The sequence below is a fragment of the Acanthopagrus latus genome, chromosome 7 (assembly GCF_904848185.1).
Source record: "Acanthopagrus latus isolate v.2019 chromosome 7, fAcaLat1.1, whole genome shotgun sequence".
Classification (NCBI taxonomy): domain Eukaryota; kingdom Metazoa; phylum Chordata; class Actinopteri; order Spariformes; family Sparidae; genus Acanthopagrus; species Acanthopagrus latus.
Genome location: NC_051045.1, coordinates 18629819 through 18651637, shown reverse-complemented (window position 1 = coordinate 18651637; position 21819 = coordinate 18629819). Strand labels below are relative to the sequence as shown.

General features: G+C 40.0%; 1 protein-coding gene across 2 annotated transcripts; it reads left to right on the top strand.

Moving 5' to 3' along the window:
- Nucleotides 1-7197: 7197 nt before the first annotated feature.
- Nucleotides 7198-17238, top strand: LOC119023502 (large neutral amino acids transporter small subunit 1-like). 2 transcript variants are annotated; one of them, XM_037105485.1, is made up of 11 exons: nt 7198-9185; nt 9710-10240; nt 10381-10506; nt 12081-12186; nt 12347-12391; nt 13253-13376; nt 13495-13598; nt 13851-13947; nt 14150-14299; nt 14979-15153; nt 15404-17238. In XM_037105485.1, exons 1-11 carry the CDS (start codon nt 9110-9112, stop codon nt 15475-15477), a joined length of 1608 nt encoding a protein of 535 aa, XP_036961380.1. In that variant the 5' UTR covers nt 7198-9109; the 3' UTR covers nt 15478-17238. The 2 variants fall into 2 exon arrangements, with proteins under 2 accessions (XP_036961380.1, XP_036961379.1); XM_037105484.1 differs by having other exon boundaries at nt 7202-9185; nt 9707-10240.
- The last annotated feature ends 4581 nt before the right edge of the window (nt 17239-21819 follow it).

The window sequence follows — 21819 nt, the reverse complement described above, 5'->3', positions numbered from 1 at the left end:
TGCTAGCTGCATGGCTAAGTGAGCTAACTCGCTAACAGCCGCTGCAGGTGATATGCTGCCCACGACTCGTCTGGAGTATGAATTTAAAAAGAGGCCAATTCTTACATATTGCACCTTCAGGGTTGTAATTGTGTGTACTGCAGGGCCCCAGTTTAACGTTTTATGCCAGTTGCACTGGTGCACCTGACTTTTTCTATTCAGGTGCACATAACACGTTACGTAGAGACGCCTGAAAACATTAAATCAGCAACAATAATCTGGCTGCTTAAATGATTTGATATGCTATATTCTGTTTTTATCACAAATAGAAATGTTCATCATTACTTCTGACATTGTCTTAAGTCACTCAGTTAATGAGGCCTAAACAATTAAAAATAAAAGTAATAAGCTTTTGAAACACTATGGAACACTGACTTAATGTTATTTTTATCTGTATGTGTACTCCTGTTTTTTGTTTTTTATATTATTATATTATATAAAAAGTCAAAAGCCTACAAGGTAAAATAAAGTGCTGTCCCATTCATATTATAGCATTTTTGGCCCTTGAAACTCATTCAAACACTCAGGGCTTAAAAGCTCAGGGCTTTAGCTTCAGGGGCCACATTGGAATTCAGTGGCACCTGACAGATTTTTGGATGGATGTGTGACGAAAATAGTCACCCCATGTACCCTGAGCCTCCTGCTCATGTTGTATTCATCTTTATTCATGATTTAAGTTGGCCTGTCCTGCGTTAAATCACCAATAGTAAATAAAGTGTTTCATACTATATTTCATCTTTCAATTGCAGCAGAACATTATGTTCCTTCTTCTTGGCTGAATAAGACTGACAGACTGAAATCCTTTGAAAATACAAACTTGGTTTGGGCGGTCTTATCAGCTGGAAACTTTGAGAAACGTATAAACAAACAACGGAACAATTTCAAGCTCACCTCGTGCTGAATGTAGAGCAGCTGGCTGGTTTTCATTCTTCAAAGCCAGTTTGCCCTTTTTCTTCAAACGCGAGCTGAAACAGCTCGTACTTGGAAAGTTGACAGCCAGAGTTTCCAGCTCACACTTGCGCTGTATTTTCAGTCTTAATAATACATACACATCAGGTTATATTTGTCTTGAGTGTATTACCGACCAAGCCTTGGAAATTTGTCTCTTTGTGCCTCCTAATACTTACGTACAATAGGACTCGCAAGTGAGGATTTCATTTAAGTACTAACATGTACTTACTCCTATTATCCATAAGTGGATATTCAGACACTTAAAATAGGCCAGTGTTTAATGTATTACCTCGTGTTCTCACAGCCTTACATATGTCACATGGCTCTCACAGTAAATGGACAGATTTTTCTGTGATGGGAGCTGTATGAAGTGAGGATGCTGAAATGCAGGGGGGGCTTTATTGCAGCTCGCAGCCTCTCTCTGAGATAAATTCTTCTGCTGCTTCAGATCTCACATCCTAATCCTTCCCCACTGCTATTTTCTCCTCTGTGACAGTGGGGCTTCGGCAGATATGTTGGGGCCAAAACACCAAGCCAGCTGTGTGGGCTGAAGAACATCTTTTTTATTTATGTGTGTGTGTGTGTATATATATATATATATATATATATATATATATACATATATAATTTTTCACATGTACATATAAACATCCTGTCAGGCCTCTCAGAACCAATGAGGGTATATTTTCAATCCTCTTAGGAACACACTCAATACGCTGATGCCATTATGTCTTTTTGTGCAATTTCCTCGCACAAATTGGTCAGAGAATGGCCTATTTCCACAGCCGAGTGAGCAGACACTAATGAATGTAAGGTTGACACAAGAGAAGGAGTGTCGGTCAATGTATTTATATGTATTGGCTCTGGGTAATTTGCCTGTAAATGGATGCCATTTGTGATGTTTGGCACCCATTAGCTGACAAGAGGCTTCCGTCCAGGATGTTAGTGCACTTGAGTGTCACCACACAACTATTTGGTCAATAAGGAGCTTAGGTGCATGTGTTTTTGCGTGTGTATAATTAACAATAAGTGGTTGGAGGCAGGGTGGTAGGGAATGAACCAGTCCAGAGAGTAGCAAGGGAAGAGAGGGAGGAGTAAATGGTGGGTGAAGAGACATTGGCAGAGCAAAATCAGGGTCAGCTGTCAGGTCACATTGACGCCAACGGGGAAGCAAACTCAAGCAGAGAGCCTGAGCTCTCATTTCCCCACGTGCAACACACAAACACACGCACAAACACAACAACACACCCGTGGCCTTGTGATAAGCTATAAGGTAACAGCAGGATTGATGGAGGAGGAGGAGGAGGAAGTGGGAGTAGAAAGATTCAGAGAAATGCAGCGATGGGTACGGTTGCATGTTTTCAAGCATTTTTCCAGGCCAGATTAGTGACAGTCGATCAAAGAGGGATTACTGACGGCTCGAGGCGCAAAATATATTTCTGGAATTAGAGGGCGTTTGATCTGTCTTATCAGATGGGCTCCGCTGCCTACTTCCATTGGCCGCATATTTGCTGCGGATGACACAAACATGACTGGAGGAGTGCGTCAGCTCACAAGCAGAGCGACGGTGGAGCCTCTCGCGTTTCGTTCAGCGTTAGGTTTAGTTGGTGTTCCTGCTCCTGCCAATAAACACATTTCATTGTACTTGCTGTTTCAAGACTTACAGGTCTGTATTATTCTCTCACTGACTAGCATTGTAACCATAACGATGCCAGGAACCAAATCTGAAGCAGATCATTATGTCAGTGCTTAACAAGCTTTAGATGAACTAAAAACAACCCCTGTATTGCATGTTTGTGATGATTTTCTACAAAGAAGACTGAATCAAAGTGTGGCAATTATTCAGTATATCACTATCTGGATAGTCTGGCTCGACATAAAAAAGATAACACTTGACCGACCACAGAGCAGTGGAGAGGTTCAAGAGGATGTGGAGCTAAAAGCACCAGAGCGACGAGCACACAGGAGGATCACAGGAAGAGAGACGGAGCGAGGACAATTAGATGGGAAAAGGAGGTAGAATAACACTGGGGAGGGATGTGGAAACAATGAAGGGAAGAACAGGGGGAAGGTAAAATAAATGGACCATCATCATCTTTTACAGTCAGAGTTGGGTTATCAGAGGGGAATGCAGGAGGTTTGGCTAGAGGGATGCCTGATGAAAAAAAAGAAAATGAAATGGAGAGGAATGTCAGTGGATGATGAAAACAAGGGGGAGGATGTTCTTTGAAGAGTGGAGAGATGGTAAATTGGCAACATGAAATAGAGGACAAAAAGTGGGGGAGAGGAGAGGGAATTAAGGGAAATAATGAGGAGGCCGAAACCGAAAGAATCAGAGAATAGAGGACATTTTGGAGTACAGTGGCATGTGACGTAGAAGTATGTGAACAATCTTACATTTCTGGAGGTAAGATTGCAAGATAATAATTATATTTATTACAAATAATTAAATTAAAAGAGTGCAGATGTTTAAAACCTGTGTAGAAAATCTGCTGTGTTAACAATGCATTTTCACCACATTACATAAAGTGTATAAACACCTGCTGTCCATATTATAGTGTGTATCTGAGGCTGTTCTTAATGGTTCCTGCTTATTTTGTATCATGAGAAATATTAATGCCACAGCATGCGCTAATGTTTTATACAGTGGTTTCCTTCTACATTGGAGGTAACACTTTATCACAACACCCCCGTACACCATGAGCTCAGTACAGAAATGAAGCCAAGTAATGCAATAAAAATAATATCATATATGTTATTCATTCCAAATAGCATTTTATATATAAGAAACATAAATACATATATACATAAAAGTGATATTCTATTTTTTATTTGTTCCTGTGTACTTTGAGAACACGACTGGCCCAACCAATTCCTTTGGGATGAAATGAAGCACCAATTGGAGTGGTTAGACCTCTTTAGGCAGAATCGGAGCAAATCTCTGCAAGGCATCCAAATGTTATGGAAATGTATACAGTAGCACATTAATCTATTGATCTATTGCCAGAAATCGAATAAAATATTCATAATTATGTTTTCATTCATGAATAATCACCTGCAACTGAGAATCCTTGTGTTTTGTTTCCTTTATCAAGGGGGAAGAACAATCCTCTTTCTAAATTGCACACTACACTATGTTGCATCTCCATTTTTCTACAGTAGGCTAGAGGGACAAACCAAATACTGACTCTAGAGAGAATTTTTGGTGGTTTTAGAAATCACCATAGGGTAGTGTGGACCTTTAAATCCATGGTTCAACAGTCACATATGGGTGTCCATAAAGACATTTCTGCCATGTGGTATAAATGCACCATTACATACCGTGTTGAGGAAACAGTAAACCTACAGATTTAGTACATTATTGCAAACTATTTTAGGATTCAACAGCTCTGACGTTCAGCTTCACTTCAGATCTTTGAAAGCTGATCTTCAGTGATATAACATTCATCATGAAGTTATCTCTGCCTCTCCTTTACAGACGGATACTCTGCAGTCAAAAAGTGTGGGATGGAAGAGTGGGGGCAAAAAACAAGACAAAAAAGAAAAATGGGTGGAGAGACTGGAATGAGAGTGAAATAAGCTAGTAAAAAGCTGATTGAGAAAAGAAGATGATAGGATTAAGAGGTGAAAACAGAGGAGATTGAGGCTGCCTGTGAAAAGAGATTACAGATTTGAGTGAGAAGAAAGCCGGAGGGAGCAACGAGAGAAAAAAGGGGAGCAGTGAAAATATAAATGAAAAGCAGGAAAAATATGGAAACAACATACATGACAAGAGAAAACCAGATACACACAAAGGCAGGTAAAACAAAGCATATAAGAAAAAAGAAGATATCTTAGTGAAAGATTAAATTCAGGGCCTGTGACACATTCCAATGCAAAGTACATGGAAATTTACCAAAACTGTTGACATGTATGCCAAGCAAACATTTTGTATTGCTCTGATGGTCTTGTCTTTGCTGATTTTAACAAACTTGCTTGATTCTTCTGCTCAAGAACTGCAACCACTCACAGGTAAGTAGAACTTTGAAGTACAACCACTTAATCTTTTGCAGATTAAGATGCTGCATTCAATGAGACTCATGAGGTAAGCGTTTTCAAATCTTGCTCTTGTAGAAAAAAAACTTTGAACTTCAAACATTTTTACCACCCGGAGTATTAAAACGGTGTTGCTTTAACTCTGTGATGATGCATTTTTTCATTAATACTCTGACATGTGAAAGCACACACACACACGCACGCACACACACATGCACGCACGCACACACGTAAGCACGCACGCATACACACACACACACACACACACACACACACACACACACACACACACACACACACACACACAATAAAGGCACCCTGTAAGATGCTGACTGTCACAGTGCTCACTGTGTGGGCTGCAGCACATCCCGTCTGTCCATCATCATCATCTGCCATCACAGTTCCAGCTCCAACATGTCATATTCATACCAATGACTTCACTTCCATTATCATGTCACCTCACGGAAGTGCTGGATTTTAAAATAGCTCTTTGGGTTATGAAGCAACAAGAGAAAATGTATTATTATGGAAAATATTAACCAGGAGATTTTAGGTTTGCTTTGGTGTGCAAGGATGAAGTACTGACAGTGCACTCAAGTGCAGTTTTAAGGTAATATAGTATTCCTATTTTCCAGTGTTGTAAAAAGTACCCCAAAGACCTACTTGAATAAGTGTAAAGATATTTTGTTAAAATTTTACCCTAGTAAAAGCGATGCAGCTTACACACTGATAAATCAATAAAAATGTTGATTATAAAATTCTATCATGTTGTTGATAATGCCTCTGTGATTTTACTTTGAACACATTGATTTATAATGCAGTATTTTTGATTATGACATGTTCAATTAAAATAAAAGGTTTGAATTCCTCCTCCGCCTGCATACAGGTCAAATAACAAGAAAATAGCTGTAGGTTCAAAGTTTTATGTTTTAGGAATGCTTTCTGACACTACTGACAGTTTGGACCTCATACACTGTTGTTGATTTTGCACTCATCTTCTTTGGCGTGGAGAGATTATTTTTTGCAAGTTAAATCAAATACAGAAATGTAAATGATCATGTCTCATGTATTTTCGTAGCTAAAAGAGGAGGAAGGGATTGTTTCAGTTTGGTCCTGGGGCTGTTTCTAGCTCATACATCACATTAAGTATGACATTTATCATAAATGATGAGATTTTGCACCATCTGGCTGCCTATGCGAGAACTATTCACACTACAGTAACTCATGATTTCTGTTCGCTCTCTCACCATCTACCTCACTATCAGATGCTACACTGCAATGAAAGCTATTGACAAATGACTCAGCCCTTCCCCATCGCAAGACTGTTTTTTTGTACATTTGACAGTGTTTCGTGTGTTTTTTAAAATATAAATCATTACTTGTAAAACAGTGGAATGGAAGCTATAATGGCATGTTGGGTAAGAGAGACGTTTTCATTAATCTAAATGAAACTTATGCCTTTTGTTGTTATATATGGAGACACTCTTAATGCATCACATTAAACACAATTCTGCTACTGGATAAGAAATTATGGAGGAGAGAAAATACAGTTACTTCCCCTTAATAAAAATGAATAAAACTGAACAATTTCTCACATTAAAACTCTCAAAGGTTTTTCCTTTGTTTAGAGTTTCATTTCTTTTTCTAGTGTTTCCACTGAAATCAAATAGGCAATAACTTGCAAGAAATCCCATATTCAAGTACAAGTACAAGTAAAGTACTGAGGTGCAACTACTGGCACTAAAAATAATACTTCAGTAAAAGTAATATCTACCTATTTGTTGCCGATTGGGCTAATCATCAATGGTTGAAAGGTAACTAATAATCTTTTTAATTAGAATTGCACTCAGCCCTCACTGACAATTGTAAAAGTAACTGAGTGGGTTATATGGTGTCATGCATGTAAGTAAGTGAAAAAATTACAGACGTAAAATACAACAAAAAAATACTTAACTACAGTGAAAGACAACAATGATGAGTCTGACATGAAAATGCATGATTGGCAGTGAGTGTTTTTCCTACTTATGTGTTACATTTAACACTTTTGTAATCTGCATGGTTTTTTTTAGCCACTATGCCTTTAAAATTTCCCATGATGCCTTGCGTCTGTAACAGTATCATTCAAGTTCTAACTACTTACTATTGCGGAGACGAGCTTTGTGTGAGGCTGCTCTGACTACCGTGCAATTTAAGAGATTAGCGAGACGTTGCTGAGTTATAACCAACAATTGCGACACCGTGATGGACAATAATTTCCACATGGGCTCGTATTTATAAGTCGCTTCCCCTCCTCACATCCGGGCATTCGGAAGTCTTGCACTCTGGGCTACATGCAGAGAATCAGATTTCTCCCCGCCGCCCAGGGGAAAGTCCCCGGACTCGAGGCAGAAAGTGCCGCTGGGTGATTCCAGTGTCCGCTAGCGCCGCACCGCGAACAAGCTAAGACGTTCATATGAGCAGAGCTTGGTGTCCGCTTGTGGACTTTGTCAGCGTTACTAGTAATGCAAGTGAGCAGTCACTAACGCAGAAACAGAACGGGGCTCATTCTCGGAATGCACTTTTTTCTTAATATACATATATATATCTTACACACTATTGTAATTCAGAGGCGCTAATGCCCCTACGCTAGTTTAATTAGCTTTAAGCGAGCTCTTCCGTGTTGAGCACAGCGGTTACTTAGCAACCGGCACAGGAAGTGCCGGTTTACGTTACTTTCGGACTCGAGAACACACGATGTGATCGTTTTACAAAGGGATCATCAGTTTGTTAGAGTCTAAAATGAGAAAATGCTTTTTTTTTAAAATTTATTTACACCATCTCCTTCTTGTGCAGTTACCTTTATACTCAACCACAACAGCTGACAGTGAAGTGCCGGAGAGAGCATTTTTAAACGTGCTGAGGCCGTCATCTTGTGGTCGAAAACGTGACGTGCAGCTCTTGAGCGTCGAGCTAGCTGTGAGTGCCTGGGATTAATTGAAATAAATGAACCTGACGTCACAGGCTGTAATTTGTTCATAGAACATGAAAGTCCCCTTGGGACTAATGTCACAGTCTCAATAACATTTTGGAAACAGTTTTCTTAATTTTGTGATGTTTGATTAAGTATCCCTCCCAAATAGTTTAAATTAATATGAGCTACGTGGCTTAGATTCCCTGCAAGTGCACATATACAGTAAATCTATGTATTTTAAGTAACCCAAGCAGTCAATTTAATTTTTAACAGTACAGAATATCAATCAACACAATTTCTACTACTACCTAATTTTGCTCTTGAAAGGAGAAAAAATATATAATTGTAGTGCTGTGTAGAATCTGTCCTGTCTGAACAATTCAAGATGGTGGAAAAACCATTTGGAGATACAGGAATAACATTAGACATATTATTGTTATTCTGCATGGTCGCTGCTGAATATGGCCAGTGCTGCTCCATTTTCTCAGTGGCGTCACATTTCTGCATGACATGGGAGGGACAAAGGCACTTGTTTTTCCATGTTGGCACCACTGGAGGGAGCTCTAGATTTACAGCATCCCTGCTAATACACCCTGACATGAGCCCTACAAAGACACACACTGACATACTGTATGCTACTGGATTAGGTAGCACACAAAAAGATTACAGCGTCACATGGTGGCCCCTCCGAATGGTGCCTGCCTGTAATCTACTTCCCTTCCTCTGAGCCATCCCATCATTCATTTGGAGTGGGCGTAGGCTCAGGCAGCAGCAGCATCACAAAGGTCCAGCTCCTCCCTGCCGTGTCCTGGCGAGACTGAGGGAGGGAGGGAGAGACAGAGAGAGGATCAGGGTCAGATGAATTCCAGTCTGAGTAACGAACGCAGTGTGTGCAGGAGAGTGTGTGTATAAGAGAGGACGAATCAGGGAGGGAGATTAGAGAGAGAGAGAGAGTTGAGGGGGGGTGGGTTGTGTGTGTATGTGTGTGTGTGAGAGAGAGAGAGAGAGAGAGAAAGAGACAGAGAGACAGAAAGAGGAAATCCAGACAGAGGGAGGAAGGGAACATAAAGAGAGGAAGGAAAAGGGGGGCAGGAGGAAAAAGACAAGACAAGGGGACCCAGATTAAGAAGGAAGATGGCTGAGCCGGAGCTGAAATCACGGAGCAGCCGGGAGAGCGTTGCCAAGGCGGCGAGCCAGGAGAAGATGGAGGGTAGGTACAGTGCGTGCTCACACTCCTGTAGATAACCACATGGTGCAGAGCTGCGTTATGCTGCCATGTGCCCTGATGCAACATTGCCTGATGCAAAAATACATGTGGCTATGGAGATGCCTTGTATTATTATGGTTGTGTGTGTGTGTATGTGTGTGTGAAATTGACAGGTGAGTAAATGTTACACAAAATTAGACCTTGTGAGCCTCGTAAACACTGAGGCAAGGTGTGTCACACTTGGGGGTTGTAAATTAGGCAGATAACAGCCATTCTTCTGCAACGGGTTTTCAAATTATCCCGATGATCCTGCTTAACCTGTTTGACAACAGCTGACACCTGCTGACATGTGTACCCATGCTAGAAAAGCCTTGTCTGTTTTGTTAATTAACTGCTGCCTAAACTGTCTCAGCTCAGAAACTTCAAACAAAACTTTGCCAATTTGATGAATCCCTCTCTTTTTTTTATGACCACTAAATGCCTTAATTGTGAAATTATCTTGTCTGTTCTCCTTTCAACTCCAGCAGCTGAAGCACACCCAGACCAAGATGGTCTGATTGCAGATCAGTCGGCATCTCCATCCAGCCCCATGGTCCCTGCATCAGCCGCCACAAGCCCTACAGATGGCTCGCCCGCCAAAGGGGAGAAGGTCGTTCTCAAACGCAGCATCACCCTCTTCAATGGTGTGGGGATGATCATAGGCACCATCATCGGCTCAGGCATTTTTGTCACTCCAACGGGTGTGGTTAAGGAGACTGGCTCAGCTGGGCTCTCCCTGATCGTGTGGTCTGCCTGCGGCGTCATCTCAACCATGGGTGCCCTGTGCTACGCTGAGCTGGGCACGACCATCACCAAGTCTGGGGGAGACTATACTTACATCCTGGAAGTGTACGGCGAGCTGGCGGCTTTTTTAAAGCTGTGGGTTGAGATGCTCATCATCCGGCCGTCATCGCAGTATGTTGTGTCGCTGGTGTTCGCCACGTACCTGCTGAAACCTCTCTACCCAAACTGCTCTGTGCCCGACAGTGCTGCCAAGCTCATCGCCTGCCTGTGTCTTAGTGAGTGGGGGTGTTTGGCTGTCTTGCAAAGACTGACTGTAGAAATATGTTGTCCTTTTATCCAAATGACAAAGAATTCAAATTCTCAAGGCATTACCCCTCTCATTCTTGATTCTTACTCTCTTGTGTGTCTCCTGTAGCCTCCCTGACGTTTGTAAACTGCATCAGCGTGAGAGCGGCCACAAAGGTCCAGGACTTGTTCACGGCCTCCAAACTGGTGGCCCTGATCATCATCATCCTCTTCGGCTTCATCCAGATTGGCACAGGTAAGTCCCACCTACTCACTGACTGACAGACAGAGGCAACAATGTTGAGAAAAAACCAAGGTTGGTTTTATGATGTTTGTCACTGTCAGGCCTTTTCCAGGGATATGCAGAGAGAAAAAGCAGCAATTATAACACAACAAAGGTTACTCAAAAAAACAAATTACCCAATTTGACTTAAATAGTAAGTCATGAGTTTTTTGTATTACTGCCTTTGCTGCCCATGATACGTGTACAGTGTATTTCCCAGCATGCACCTCTGCACAGTGTTAAACCATCTCCTGCTTGTTTTCATTGTTGTTTATCACACTCATGGTGCATTAAGTGTAATAAAACAAATCCCATTACCAATTGTAGTTTTTTTTCATCTTACAAAGTAATGTCCTCTCCATTATTGTCCCATCCTTATGTGTGTCAGTAGTTCTGACAAGGCAGGTCTATTTCTTTTGTCTCTAATGATCAACAAATTGTTGACCAACACTAATGAGCCCAACCAAGCAGACTGCCCTCCTTTCAGTTTGTTAGCACAGTTGCTGAGTCTGAACACAAGGCTTGTCTGTCTGCAGCCATGTGATTGAGTCTGAGCAAGAGCGCGACCATGTGCATCTGTGCCTGTGTGGGTGTATGAAGCCGAACGGCATAATTGGTTTCATACATGACTCGTCCGCACAGTATAGAGGACATTAAAGAAACCGTACGTGAGATAATTATTTGAAAATTTGAGAAACATTGATGATTGCTGCAAAGAATGCCTCATTGTCCTTTCAATGACGCCCCGAACATGGATTCAAATGTGCAATATCAGCTCCATCTTTAATAACAGCAGATATTAAAAACTGAATGGACTCCCTCATTCAAATTAAAACGGCGCGGGAAGACATTGTGGCCCTCCTTTGCTCCATGCTACATCTGCTCCTCTTCCCCCCATTTTTTTTTCTTTTTGCAAGGCCACACCCACCACCATTGTGCTCGACACCACGTTACCATGGTAACTAGGCGGCGAAGCTTGCCGGCTGTTGTCACACTGTGGTCTTTCAGAGAAGGACAGAGTGAGAAAATAATGTGTGTGTAATAGAGGAAAGCAGAGTCATTACCATCTGAAAGAGACAGGTACTGTAGAGGAGAGAGTCAAACAGAATAGAGACTTTAAGCATACGCCCTTTTTTATTTACGCACACACACACTGCCTGACAATTACCTTTGCTAATAAAAAACTGGATTTTCAAGCTTCTGTGTATATACGTTTGCAGCTGGAGGTTTATCTATCAGAAGATGTTTCTGCTAATTTTTAGATGTCAGCCACACAGAATCTTATTGTGTTTCAGTACATCAAAGCAGATGCTCAAACCTAGAGGCAACAAGCTCAGATGGAGTCCCGACTGGCAAGAAAATGTCAAGCCTGTCAAAGGGACAGGCAGCAACAGCTTCAAACCAGAATTAAACAAGGGCAGAAGCCCTTAAATGAGGATCAATTAAATGTCTAATGAAACCACGTTATAACTTCAAAGAGAGAGAGTAGAGCGTTTCTCTTTCATTTTGAGATTTCATTAACTTCTTTTTCTTCTTTCTGTGTGCAGGCGATGTGCCGTACCTGACGCTGGAAAAGTCGTTTGAGGGCAGCAAAATGGGGGTGGACAATATCGTGTTGGCTCTGTACAGTGGTCTCTTTGCCTTTGGAGGCTGGTGAGGCATTTGTGACCTTTTTTGAAATAATTACATACCAGAGATAGAAATGATTCATTCATAGCTGCTAAATATTTGCTATTGTTTTGGAATACACAATACATAATTACAATCTCTAGCCAATCCCTAAAATAGTGCTGTGTTCTATATTTTCTTGTAGGAATTACCTGAACTACGTGACTGAGGAGATGATCAATCCAGAGAGGTGACTTAAATATGATAATGGTTGTTTTGAGGATTGTGCCGATAGAGTAAGTGTTTGATCCAAGCAATCATGACTGAGCTTATTGCTTGGAGATACAGTTTTAGGGCTACAACTAATGGTTATATTATATATTAGATTAAATGAAATTCTTATTATTAATATTATTATTATTATTGATTAATCTGACAGTTAGTCTTGAAAATATCAAAAAATTGTATATAATGCTCATGACAATTTGCCAGAGCTCAAAGTGACATCTTCAACTTGATTCTTTTGTCCATGAAACTGTAAAAAACCAAAGACTCATTTATTATCATAAATGTCATAGAGTAGATCCAGACAGACACGAAGCTGGATTCTAAAAAGATATTTGACTTCTCATCTTAAAAAATAAATGAAAAGATTACTCTATTATCAAAATAGATAACAGTACATTTTCTTTTGATTGTTTGATCAATTAACTGACTAATCACAATATACAGTGTGACACGTACCTCTTTCAATTTAATGCAATCTAACACAATAGCAGCCTCAAAAACAGCCGTAGAGTTGAATCAACATCTCTGATGACAAAATCAAATGATTAACTTGAGTTTTGTTGCATTGGTTTGCATAAAGTATTTAGCTGTTACCATGTTTTTGTCCACCTGAAATATTAACAGTCTCAAAAATGCATGTGATGCATGTGCATATATGTTTTTAACTGATATATAATCTAGCATGAATGATGACTGGATTGTGTAAAATTGGATGCAAATAAAATTCCTGTTCCCATAAAAGCAGTTAAAACAATCATGTATAAGTAGAAAAATATGTTGGATGTTTTTTCCTCAAATGACCTCTGACCTCTCCCCGCCACAGGAACCTGCCGTTGTCCATCATCATATCCATGCCTATAGTGACGGTGGTGTACGTCCTCACCAACCTGGCCTACTTCACCACCATCTCTCCTGAAGAGATGGTCGAGTCCGAGGCCGTTGCCGTGGTGAGTGTCATGTGTCTGTCATAGGGTTACCGCAGCTACAACTTGCAGTTGAGTTGCATCTTTGGCCTGTTGTTTTTGCTTTCTGAGTGGCCTTAATACATTTTGTGCTGCTTGGCAGAGTTTTGGCGAGTACCATCTTGGTGTGATGGCCTGGCTGATTCCTGTCTTTGTGGGACTGTCCTGCTTTGGAGCTGTCAACGGATCCCTGTTCACCTCAGCTCGGTGTGTGTTTGCACAATAAAATGTATTGTTGATTGCATTTTGCTGCTGAAATACGATGGTTTTTTTTTTCAAATGATTGGAAATTAGCTAAGGGAATGCTTGTTTGGTGGATGTTCAAAACCGCTTTGAGCATAATATTCCTTTGAACATGAAATTAATGTCAGAAACTGGGTGCGATAAAAACTCACAAATGGCAACTCACAAAAAGTATTTCATCAGTGAATACCAACTACTGAGCTTCCTCTCTTCTAGGTTGTTCTACGCCGGAGCTCGTGAAGGTCAGCTCCCTGCTGCTCTGGGATTGGTCCACACAGACCTCTTCACACCAGTGCCATCCCTCATCTTCACGGTAAGTATCAGCTGTGACCAATAGTAATGATATGAGAGTTCGTCTCCTGTTGAATAAATGGTCATCACTGGACATTCAGTGTCAAATTAGACACCAACAAGGTGGGATCAAAAACATGTTCATGAAAGCATTTGACGAGTGCAGCATGTGTGTTTATATGCTGTTTACTGATACAATGTCGTCTTCCTTTTCCTTGTTTCAGTGTTTGCTGTCCATGATGTACGCCATCTCTCAGGACATCTTCTCTGTCATCAACCTCTTCAGCTTCTTCACCTGGCTGTGTGTCGGGATGGCCATCGCTGGCTTGGTCTGGATGCGCTTCACCAAGCCCAACCTCAGAAGGCCAATTAAGGTAGAGTCCCTACGTCTGGAAGGTTGTTTTACAAATCTATCTAAGAGGAGTGTTTCTTGAAAAGAGTGATGCAATACCCTTGTTTTACCTGAACCTCAGCCAGGTTCCTGGTGTGCCCAAGACATCAACACATCCTCTGATTTCATCGAGAATCCACTATTTTTTATTTTCTTTCTTCATTTTTTTAATGAAAGCGCCATTGTATCACTGCTCTTGTTATTAGCTGGAAGTGGAACCACACTGTGTTTCCAGAACAGTAGGGAGTGGCTCTTTGTTTCTGTTTCATCATGGGAATATTACTTTGGCTGACCAGAGTCTTTCATCTTCCCTTTGAGCCTGAGTGCTCTCAGCCCAGTTGTTTTATAAAATGAACCACCAACAAGTAAACCTTTCATCAAACCAGACAGCTCGACTATTTCTTAGATCTAAATTCAGATCCTCCGACAAGGCAACACTGTATTCTTCTTAGCTTGTGATGCAGCTGGCCGAGAGACTAAATTACCACAACACTGTATGTACTTGTAATGATCTAAGATGATCTATATATTGGCATCAAAATACAGCCTACTTAACATACGTTTTCAACACATTTCAGAATATCAGTTTGGTAATAATGCAGTGATTCTGTCCTCTTTTCTAGGATCAAACACTCACATCTATTGTTTCTTTTTTCCTGCAGTTTCCTCTGTTTATCCCCTTGACTTTTGTCTTGGGCTGCGTCTTCATGATCGTCGTGTCCTTCTGGGCAGCTCCGTTTGAGTGCCTGGTAGGCAGCAGCATCATTCTCACAGGCGTCCCGGCGTACCTACTGGGCTACAAGTGGAAGAAACCCCATGTGGTCAAGAAGATGCTGGGTGAGTGAGACATCTCTGTTCTTTGATAGCGTCTTTCTCTATTTGCTCAGGCGCAGCAGGAGAAGCATTCGTTACATTTTGTTATGAGATTCATGTGAGAATACCTGCTGGAGCGTGTTTACACAGCCAGCGCGACGGCCTCGAACAAGGTGTCGATCAGATGTTTGATACAAATCTGACAGTATTTGACCTGTAGCAGCCTAGTAAAAGAAAACAAACACAGCTAATGCGATGAGTTGTTTCTCCTCAGAAATCTTCACCATGTTCTGTCAGAAGATCTTCATGTCGGTTCCTGAGGAGAGGGAGCAGCGGGTGGCTGAATAAGGCCGGACACACTGACCAACATGAGTCGATATTTTTGTCTGAACATTCTTGACATGTTTACATTCATTCACCTGTGATTTGGCTTCAACAGTTTTATTATTATTATTATTATTATTTTGTTAATCTTTGAATTACTACGGAAACACTGAGAGGCAAGTTAGAAAAAAATAGATCTGCTGATCCTTTTTTTCTGAGTCTGATTGAAATATTGGTTTTCCTTTGTTTATGACTTAAGAACATTATAATAATTTAATGATTGATAATGTTTATTTTTTCCATCTCAGAAAAATCAATTCATCCATGAAATCAGGTGAAAAAAAAGAAATGTTTTAACCGATGCCTCTGATTGGCTAACCCTGATCCCTCATGCCTACTTCTAATTGTGCCAAACCAACAAAGCCAATCCAAAGCCAAAGTTTATACGCTATTGGTTTAAACCGCTCAGACCCACGCCACAGGGCAGCGTGTATGTCCTGATTACAAACCTTATGAAGTCCCTCTGTCATGATAAATCATATCGCTATCTCTTTGTTTTCCTGAGATGATGACACAAATTAAACCGCTATCACAGCAAAAAGTATCTCGACTGGCGTTCTGAAGATAGGGGCAATTGGAAAAGTAATTACGTCCATGGCCTTTAAGGGCTTCCATATTTAAGTCATTAACACAGGAAACAATCAAGATCACACCTAAAAAAATAGATCACCATTTTTTTTTTCCACTTGCCTCCACACTAAACAGTCAGGCAACTGTGACACAAATTGGTATTCCCTAGTGCGGCCTGGCAATCTTATTGAAAGAGGGTTTACACGAAGGGTTTCTCTTGTTTGCATAGTATGAAGGGATGTTTTATTCTAAATCTTTTTGACAATTATATCTCCTTTAATGCTAGATCATGCATATATGTTGCATGTTAGTTAGGTATAAAAAGGAGAGTCATGCAGTATGATTAGTCGTAAACACAAGATCAGAAGCTGCACAATATGTAGTCGAGTGGCCTAGAACGAGCAAGTGTCGTGCTCGCCTGAAGTGTACAAATGAGTAGCCAAGCGAGACAAGATGCTTTTTTTTAAACTTTCTTTACTTTTTGATAAACACTAACAACCAAACTTCATATAGTTTATTATAGTTGACAGTTTTAAGGAATATGAACGCTGTATACAGTACCTACCTGTGAGTTAACCTCTCTGCTACAGTTATGACCTCACATCCTCATTAAACACTCACTGCACAGTGTATAAATAAGGTCAGGGATGGAAGAGGAGGAGGTTAACTCATCATAACACTGGTTACATTATACTCATACTAATATTTGTGTTAAGCAATTGATTTAAATGTGTATTTTTTGTATTCATTTGTTAAAATGAGACCACAGCACTATCTTAAAGCACAAACGTAAGACAAAACAGTGTATGTAATGTTTCCTTAAGATTTGTCGCTGTGAATCAGGTCTGTTTTCTTGTATCGTATCATTCTCACATCAAATCATGTCGCAGTCAGCGCTCCATGTGTGATGATGAAATGACAGCGGATACCAGCACCTGTGAGGCATTACTATAACAAACTGAAGACCTGTATAGATGTCATTCTGGTTGTACTCGGTAAACCCATTGTAGTGTTAGTGTTTTGTATTGCGTGCATCTACTGTATAATCTGTGCCAGACATGTCAGTGCTGATATCCCAGTTGTTTTGTTTTATTGCCACTATAAGACCAGAATGAATGTTACAAAGTTATTGACGTCAGCTTTGCTTTTTTTTTTTTTTTTTTAAAGAAAACATTAAAATCTAAGAATTGTTTTTTTTCCCCAAAGTTACTGCAAGCACTTTCCCAGTGTACTCGAGATGGAAGAGGAAAAACGTCTCTGAGGGAAACATAGCTGGATGGAGGTTGTGTGATCTGGGAAAAGTTTCTGGATTTTGCAGACTAAAGAACAGTCCCCTTAAATATCAACAGTTGGTTAGATGATTTTCAGCCTCTACTTATTCTGCTGACAGTCCAGGTATAAGACAAATGTAAATGCATCCTTATGTTGGTTGAAGACACCAAACAGAAACATTAGTGCTGCTCATCTAACATAAATGAAGCTAAAGTTTTCAGAATTTCTCAAAATGTTAGACAGCAGAATGATGGAAAAAAGAAAAAAAAAAAACACTCTTTTAAGAAACACATGGACTCTTTAACCATCATTTTACATATTAATAGCCGCTGGACCATCATCACAACACAATAGACAATGATCAACCCTGATTTAACAATGCCACCATGGATTATAATCTACACGTAAGGGGGAGAAGCACATCTTTAGTGATCGACAATGGAAACGTCCTTCTTAAAAGGAAAAAGAACTTGATATGAAAGTTTTGTACACATTTTTGGAAAATAACACACCTGTTAGTTTCTGCTGACAGATGCTCGCAAGCACAACAAACAGCACAATGCCCCACTAATTAAATCTGAACAAGTCTCAAAACCAGTATATTAACAATTGTGAGTTAAGATAAATGAATTCTGCAGACCTCTCCATATATTTTATGTTTTGCACAACATACTGTGTGGAATGTATTGCTGTATGTATGGATAGGCAATACCGTTCATGGTATTTGTCTGATGAAATGTTACAGAGGAAATAAAACACTCTGACAGCATATTTTTAAGCGTAAAAATGGAAAGTACCTTTGTCAGATGTCAGTTATTGTAACTATTATATGTCAGTGACCATGGCAGGTACATGTAACAATAAATATATTTTTGTTCAAAGTTTGCCCGGTTGTTTGTGTCTTTGTAAAGCCATAGACAACACAAGACGTCTTCCTCTGGGCGCAAATTCTCAGAACTGCGTAAAAGAAGCGTCCCGTATCAAAAAAGAAAAAAAAAAAAAAGAAAAAAAAATATTCTGGCAGCAGGGGGCGCCAAGAATATTGTAAAGTAACCAAAAAAAGCAATTTATTTAAGGCAAAAAATGACAGAAAAGGGCTGTTTCAGTTGAATTTGAATTTGACTTAATGTGAACAATGTTGTATGTTTAATTTATATTTCATATTATGCATTAATACAACAATGAAAACATTACATTTACACTTGAGTGTCCAACTAATATTTAGTTATCTCCACTTTATCATAGCGACATCTGTTTCTTTCACTTGATCTAATTTATTTCACATAAAGTGATAGTGAGACTTCTTTTTATTTCTGCTTCCTTCAAATGAGATTACAGCTGTTGATAAATATTACAGCCGCTTCACTAATGGTAAAAACTACAATCCAGCACAAAAATAACAATTGCTAGTATAAGCCACGATGGTCTAAAAATGCACATTACAAACTCTACCTAGAAGGAACATTTGCAACAACACAGCTTCACAAAAATTCAGCTGCTCAGCAGAATGCATGATGGGAAAGGCGGGCTGTCTTTGACCCCAATACTATCAGCACTGTTTCACATCACTGTCAGGTGGTGTCCTCAGATGCATGTATGCAGAACCAGTCCCTCTTTCATTGATACTTGTCACTAATTATGTATAATTTAATTCATTTTAGTACAATATGAAACTTGAATTCAACATTTCCAATGAAAAAAACAAAAATGTAAATAACATTTTATGGTTACAGATGTATCATGTGATTTTACAATAGACATGTAAATTAAAACTCCATCTTTTGTAGTTTCATGGATATTTTAGTGTATTTAAAAAATACAGGGAATAGTGTAAAATAAATGAATATTTCATAAAATGACAGCTCGTGTGACAGAAGGCCAGGCCCAGCCGCTCTGCAGATAACACCTTCAAGCAGAACAAGCAATCCCCCAAAACACTAGATAGCTTCTAGCCAAATGAGGATGTTTCACAGGCACAGTTTTCCCTCAGAATGTCGTCCAACTGTGTTATCACCTCGGCCATCAAGTGTTCGGTTAGTGATCCGTATGAAATGCTCTGTCCTTTCTTGTTTGCCTCGTCTTGTTTGCTGGCTGTCAGACAATGATGCCGCTGATGCCTGCGCTGTCAGGAGAGTTCATATCCGTCTGAAGAGGAAATGAGAGGGTCTGATGGCGACTGATGAAACCAGTATCAGAGCTGCTGGAGACAATATTAGTGATGGGAGATTGGACAGGCAAGGAGCCAATATTGCACAAGTGACGTAAAGGGCGTTTCTGCTAAAAAGGGAGGGCATCAAATGGGGGCTTCACCAGTCCACTTCATTTGTAATATGATAAATCAGCACATATGGTGTAGTTGAGTAAACTGATCTGAGAGGTGATTTTAGAAAGCAGCAGGTCAGATAAACATTAAAACACTCTGAAGTTCTGTTTTATTTTGAGCAACCCCTAACAGACTTACAGCATGTAATTTAAACAGATGTATTGCACTCGTGATATTTTTCAGCGTTGCCTTGCAATCTTTCAGCTTTGTGAAACAACCCGAGGGCAGCTTCAATCATACATAACTCACCGAGGTGAGATTGATTCAGCTCCGCAGCAAAACGCATCACTGACATCAATCTTTACACATAATTTAGCTCTTTTGTACTGAGCTCTCCAGTGATCTATTTTTCATAAAACAAGAACAATTCTGCCTGTGGGGTGAAACAAAATCCACTTGTCCCCTGAGTATTTTCAAGACTGGCCCTGGTATAAGATGTATAACAGAAAGAAATGGACTAAAAAGTCTTGAAGGATCATTTTAAAGGGCTTAGTGCCTCAGTGATGTTTGCACTGTTGGGCAGCCTTAAAATGAGAATAAACACAATGAAGATCCTAAAGATGATGATATTCTTTTGCTTTCTCACTTTCATAACTGACGTTTGACATTTATGACACATACGATGCAGAGTTGTGTTGGGATGAGGTGAAAATGTTCTTGTTGGAACCTGAATCACCACCAGCACTACAATCCACCAGCAGATGGAGACAGAGGAAAACGAATGGGAGATGGTAAAACATTGGACAGATCCAGTCCAACTATTATTTCTGTCAGTAATCAGCTCCAGCAGCGCTCGTATATAAATCAACCTCTGTCTTTAGAGACACGTGCACTGTGACGTCCTTTATCAGATACCTCATTTTGGTGACATTTAAAAGGATTTCCTGCTCACAAATGTAACATCCTGAGTTTTTTTTTCCTCATTTTATTCAACTTTTAAATACATTTTGAGGGCTACTTCTGCCAAGAGTGATGTCCTCTTTTATTCTTTTTTGCAGACATCTGGAAGCTGCCCAGTAAAACACAAGTGCGTGATAACAGCCTTGCTCAAGGGCACCTCTGTGGCGGCAGTGACGGCAGCGAGAGGAACTTAGACGTCCTTCATTTGTGTCATTAAAACAAGTTATAGTTACACCTTCTCCAGCACCATGGGTGAAGTCGCTGAATCGTAATGAACCCATTCCTCTTTGGGTAGAGGCACTGAAAAAAAAAGAAAAAACAATGTGGTAGGTTTTATGAATGAGCTCTAGGGGGCACTGCGTCATCATCATCACCATGGAGAGAGAGAGGGGGAGAGAGAGAGAGAGAGAGAGAGAGAGAGAGAGGGGAGGGATGATAGATTCCATTTCTATTCTACCTTTAATCCAACTGTGAAATTCATAAGTAAAAGGCAGTATTTTTTTTCTTCTTCTTTGCAGGTACTTCTCTGAAAGACCATGCACTGCTGCATCAACTCCGAGTTTCATCACCAAACCTTGACGGAAAAAAGAAAAAAAAAAAAAACATGACCAGCGGGCAGAGATATGTTGCTAGATATACTATATATTGATCATGTTCTCGAAAAAGAGAGAAAAAAACACTGAGAAGGTTAAAGTTCTTTAAATGAAGGCACGCCAGGGAGCATAAACTCCTCACCTCATGAGCCACGCAGCGGGGGGCCACGTCGACTTTTCTCCAGCATCAAAGATAATTCTCCTAATTAACCCCAGACATGTGCAGGGAAATGCAAAGTTATGTTTATCGGCTATCAGGAGCCGCTCGTCTAATTACTAATGAATGTGTGGAGACTCAGCAATGTAAAGCACAGCCAAATAAGTCGAGACATGCATGTCCGTTTCTCCACTTTAAACATTTTATTACAGACAAAAGAAAACAAAAGAAGTATTGGTGACACAAAATGAATCTAATGCCGGTACAGCAGTATTGCACCAACAACAATTTCTGAAAAAATATTTATTATTCTAATAATCATGGCGTTTGATCAGTAATAATAATAATAATAATAATAATAATAATAATAATAATAATAATAATAATAATGCACCCTGATGAAAATAAGCCAAAATGTTACTTCATATCATTCATAAATAGATGTGAAACCTGCAACCAAATTAAATAGAATGACCATATTGTAAAACATG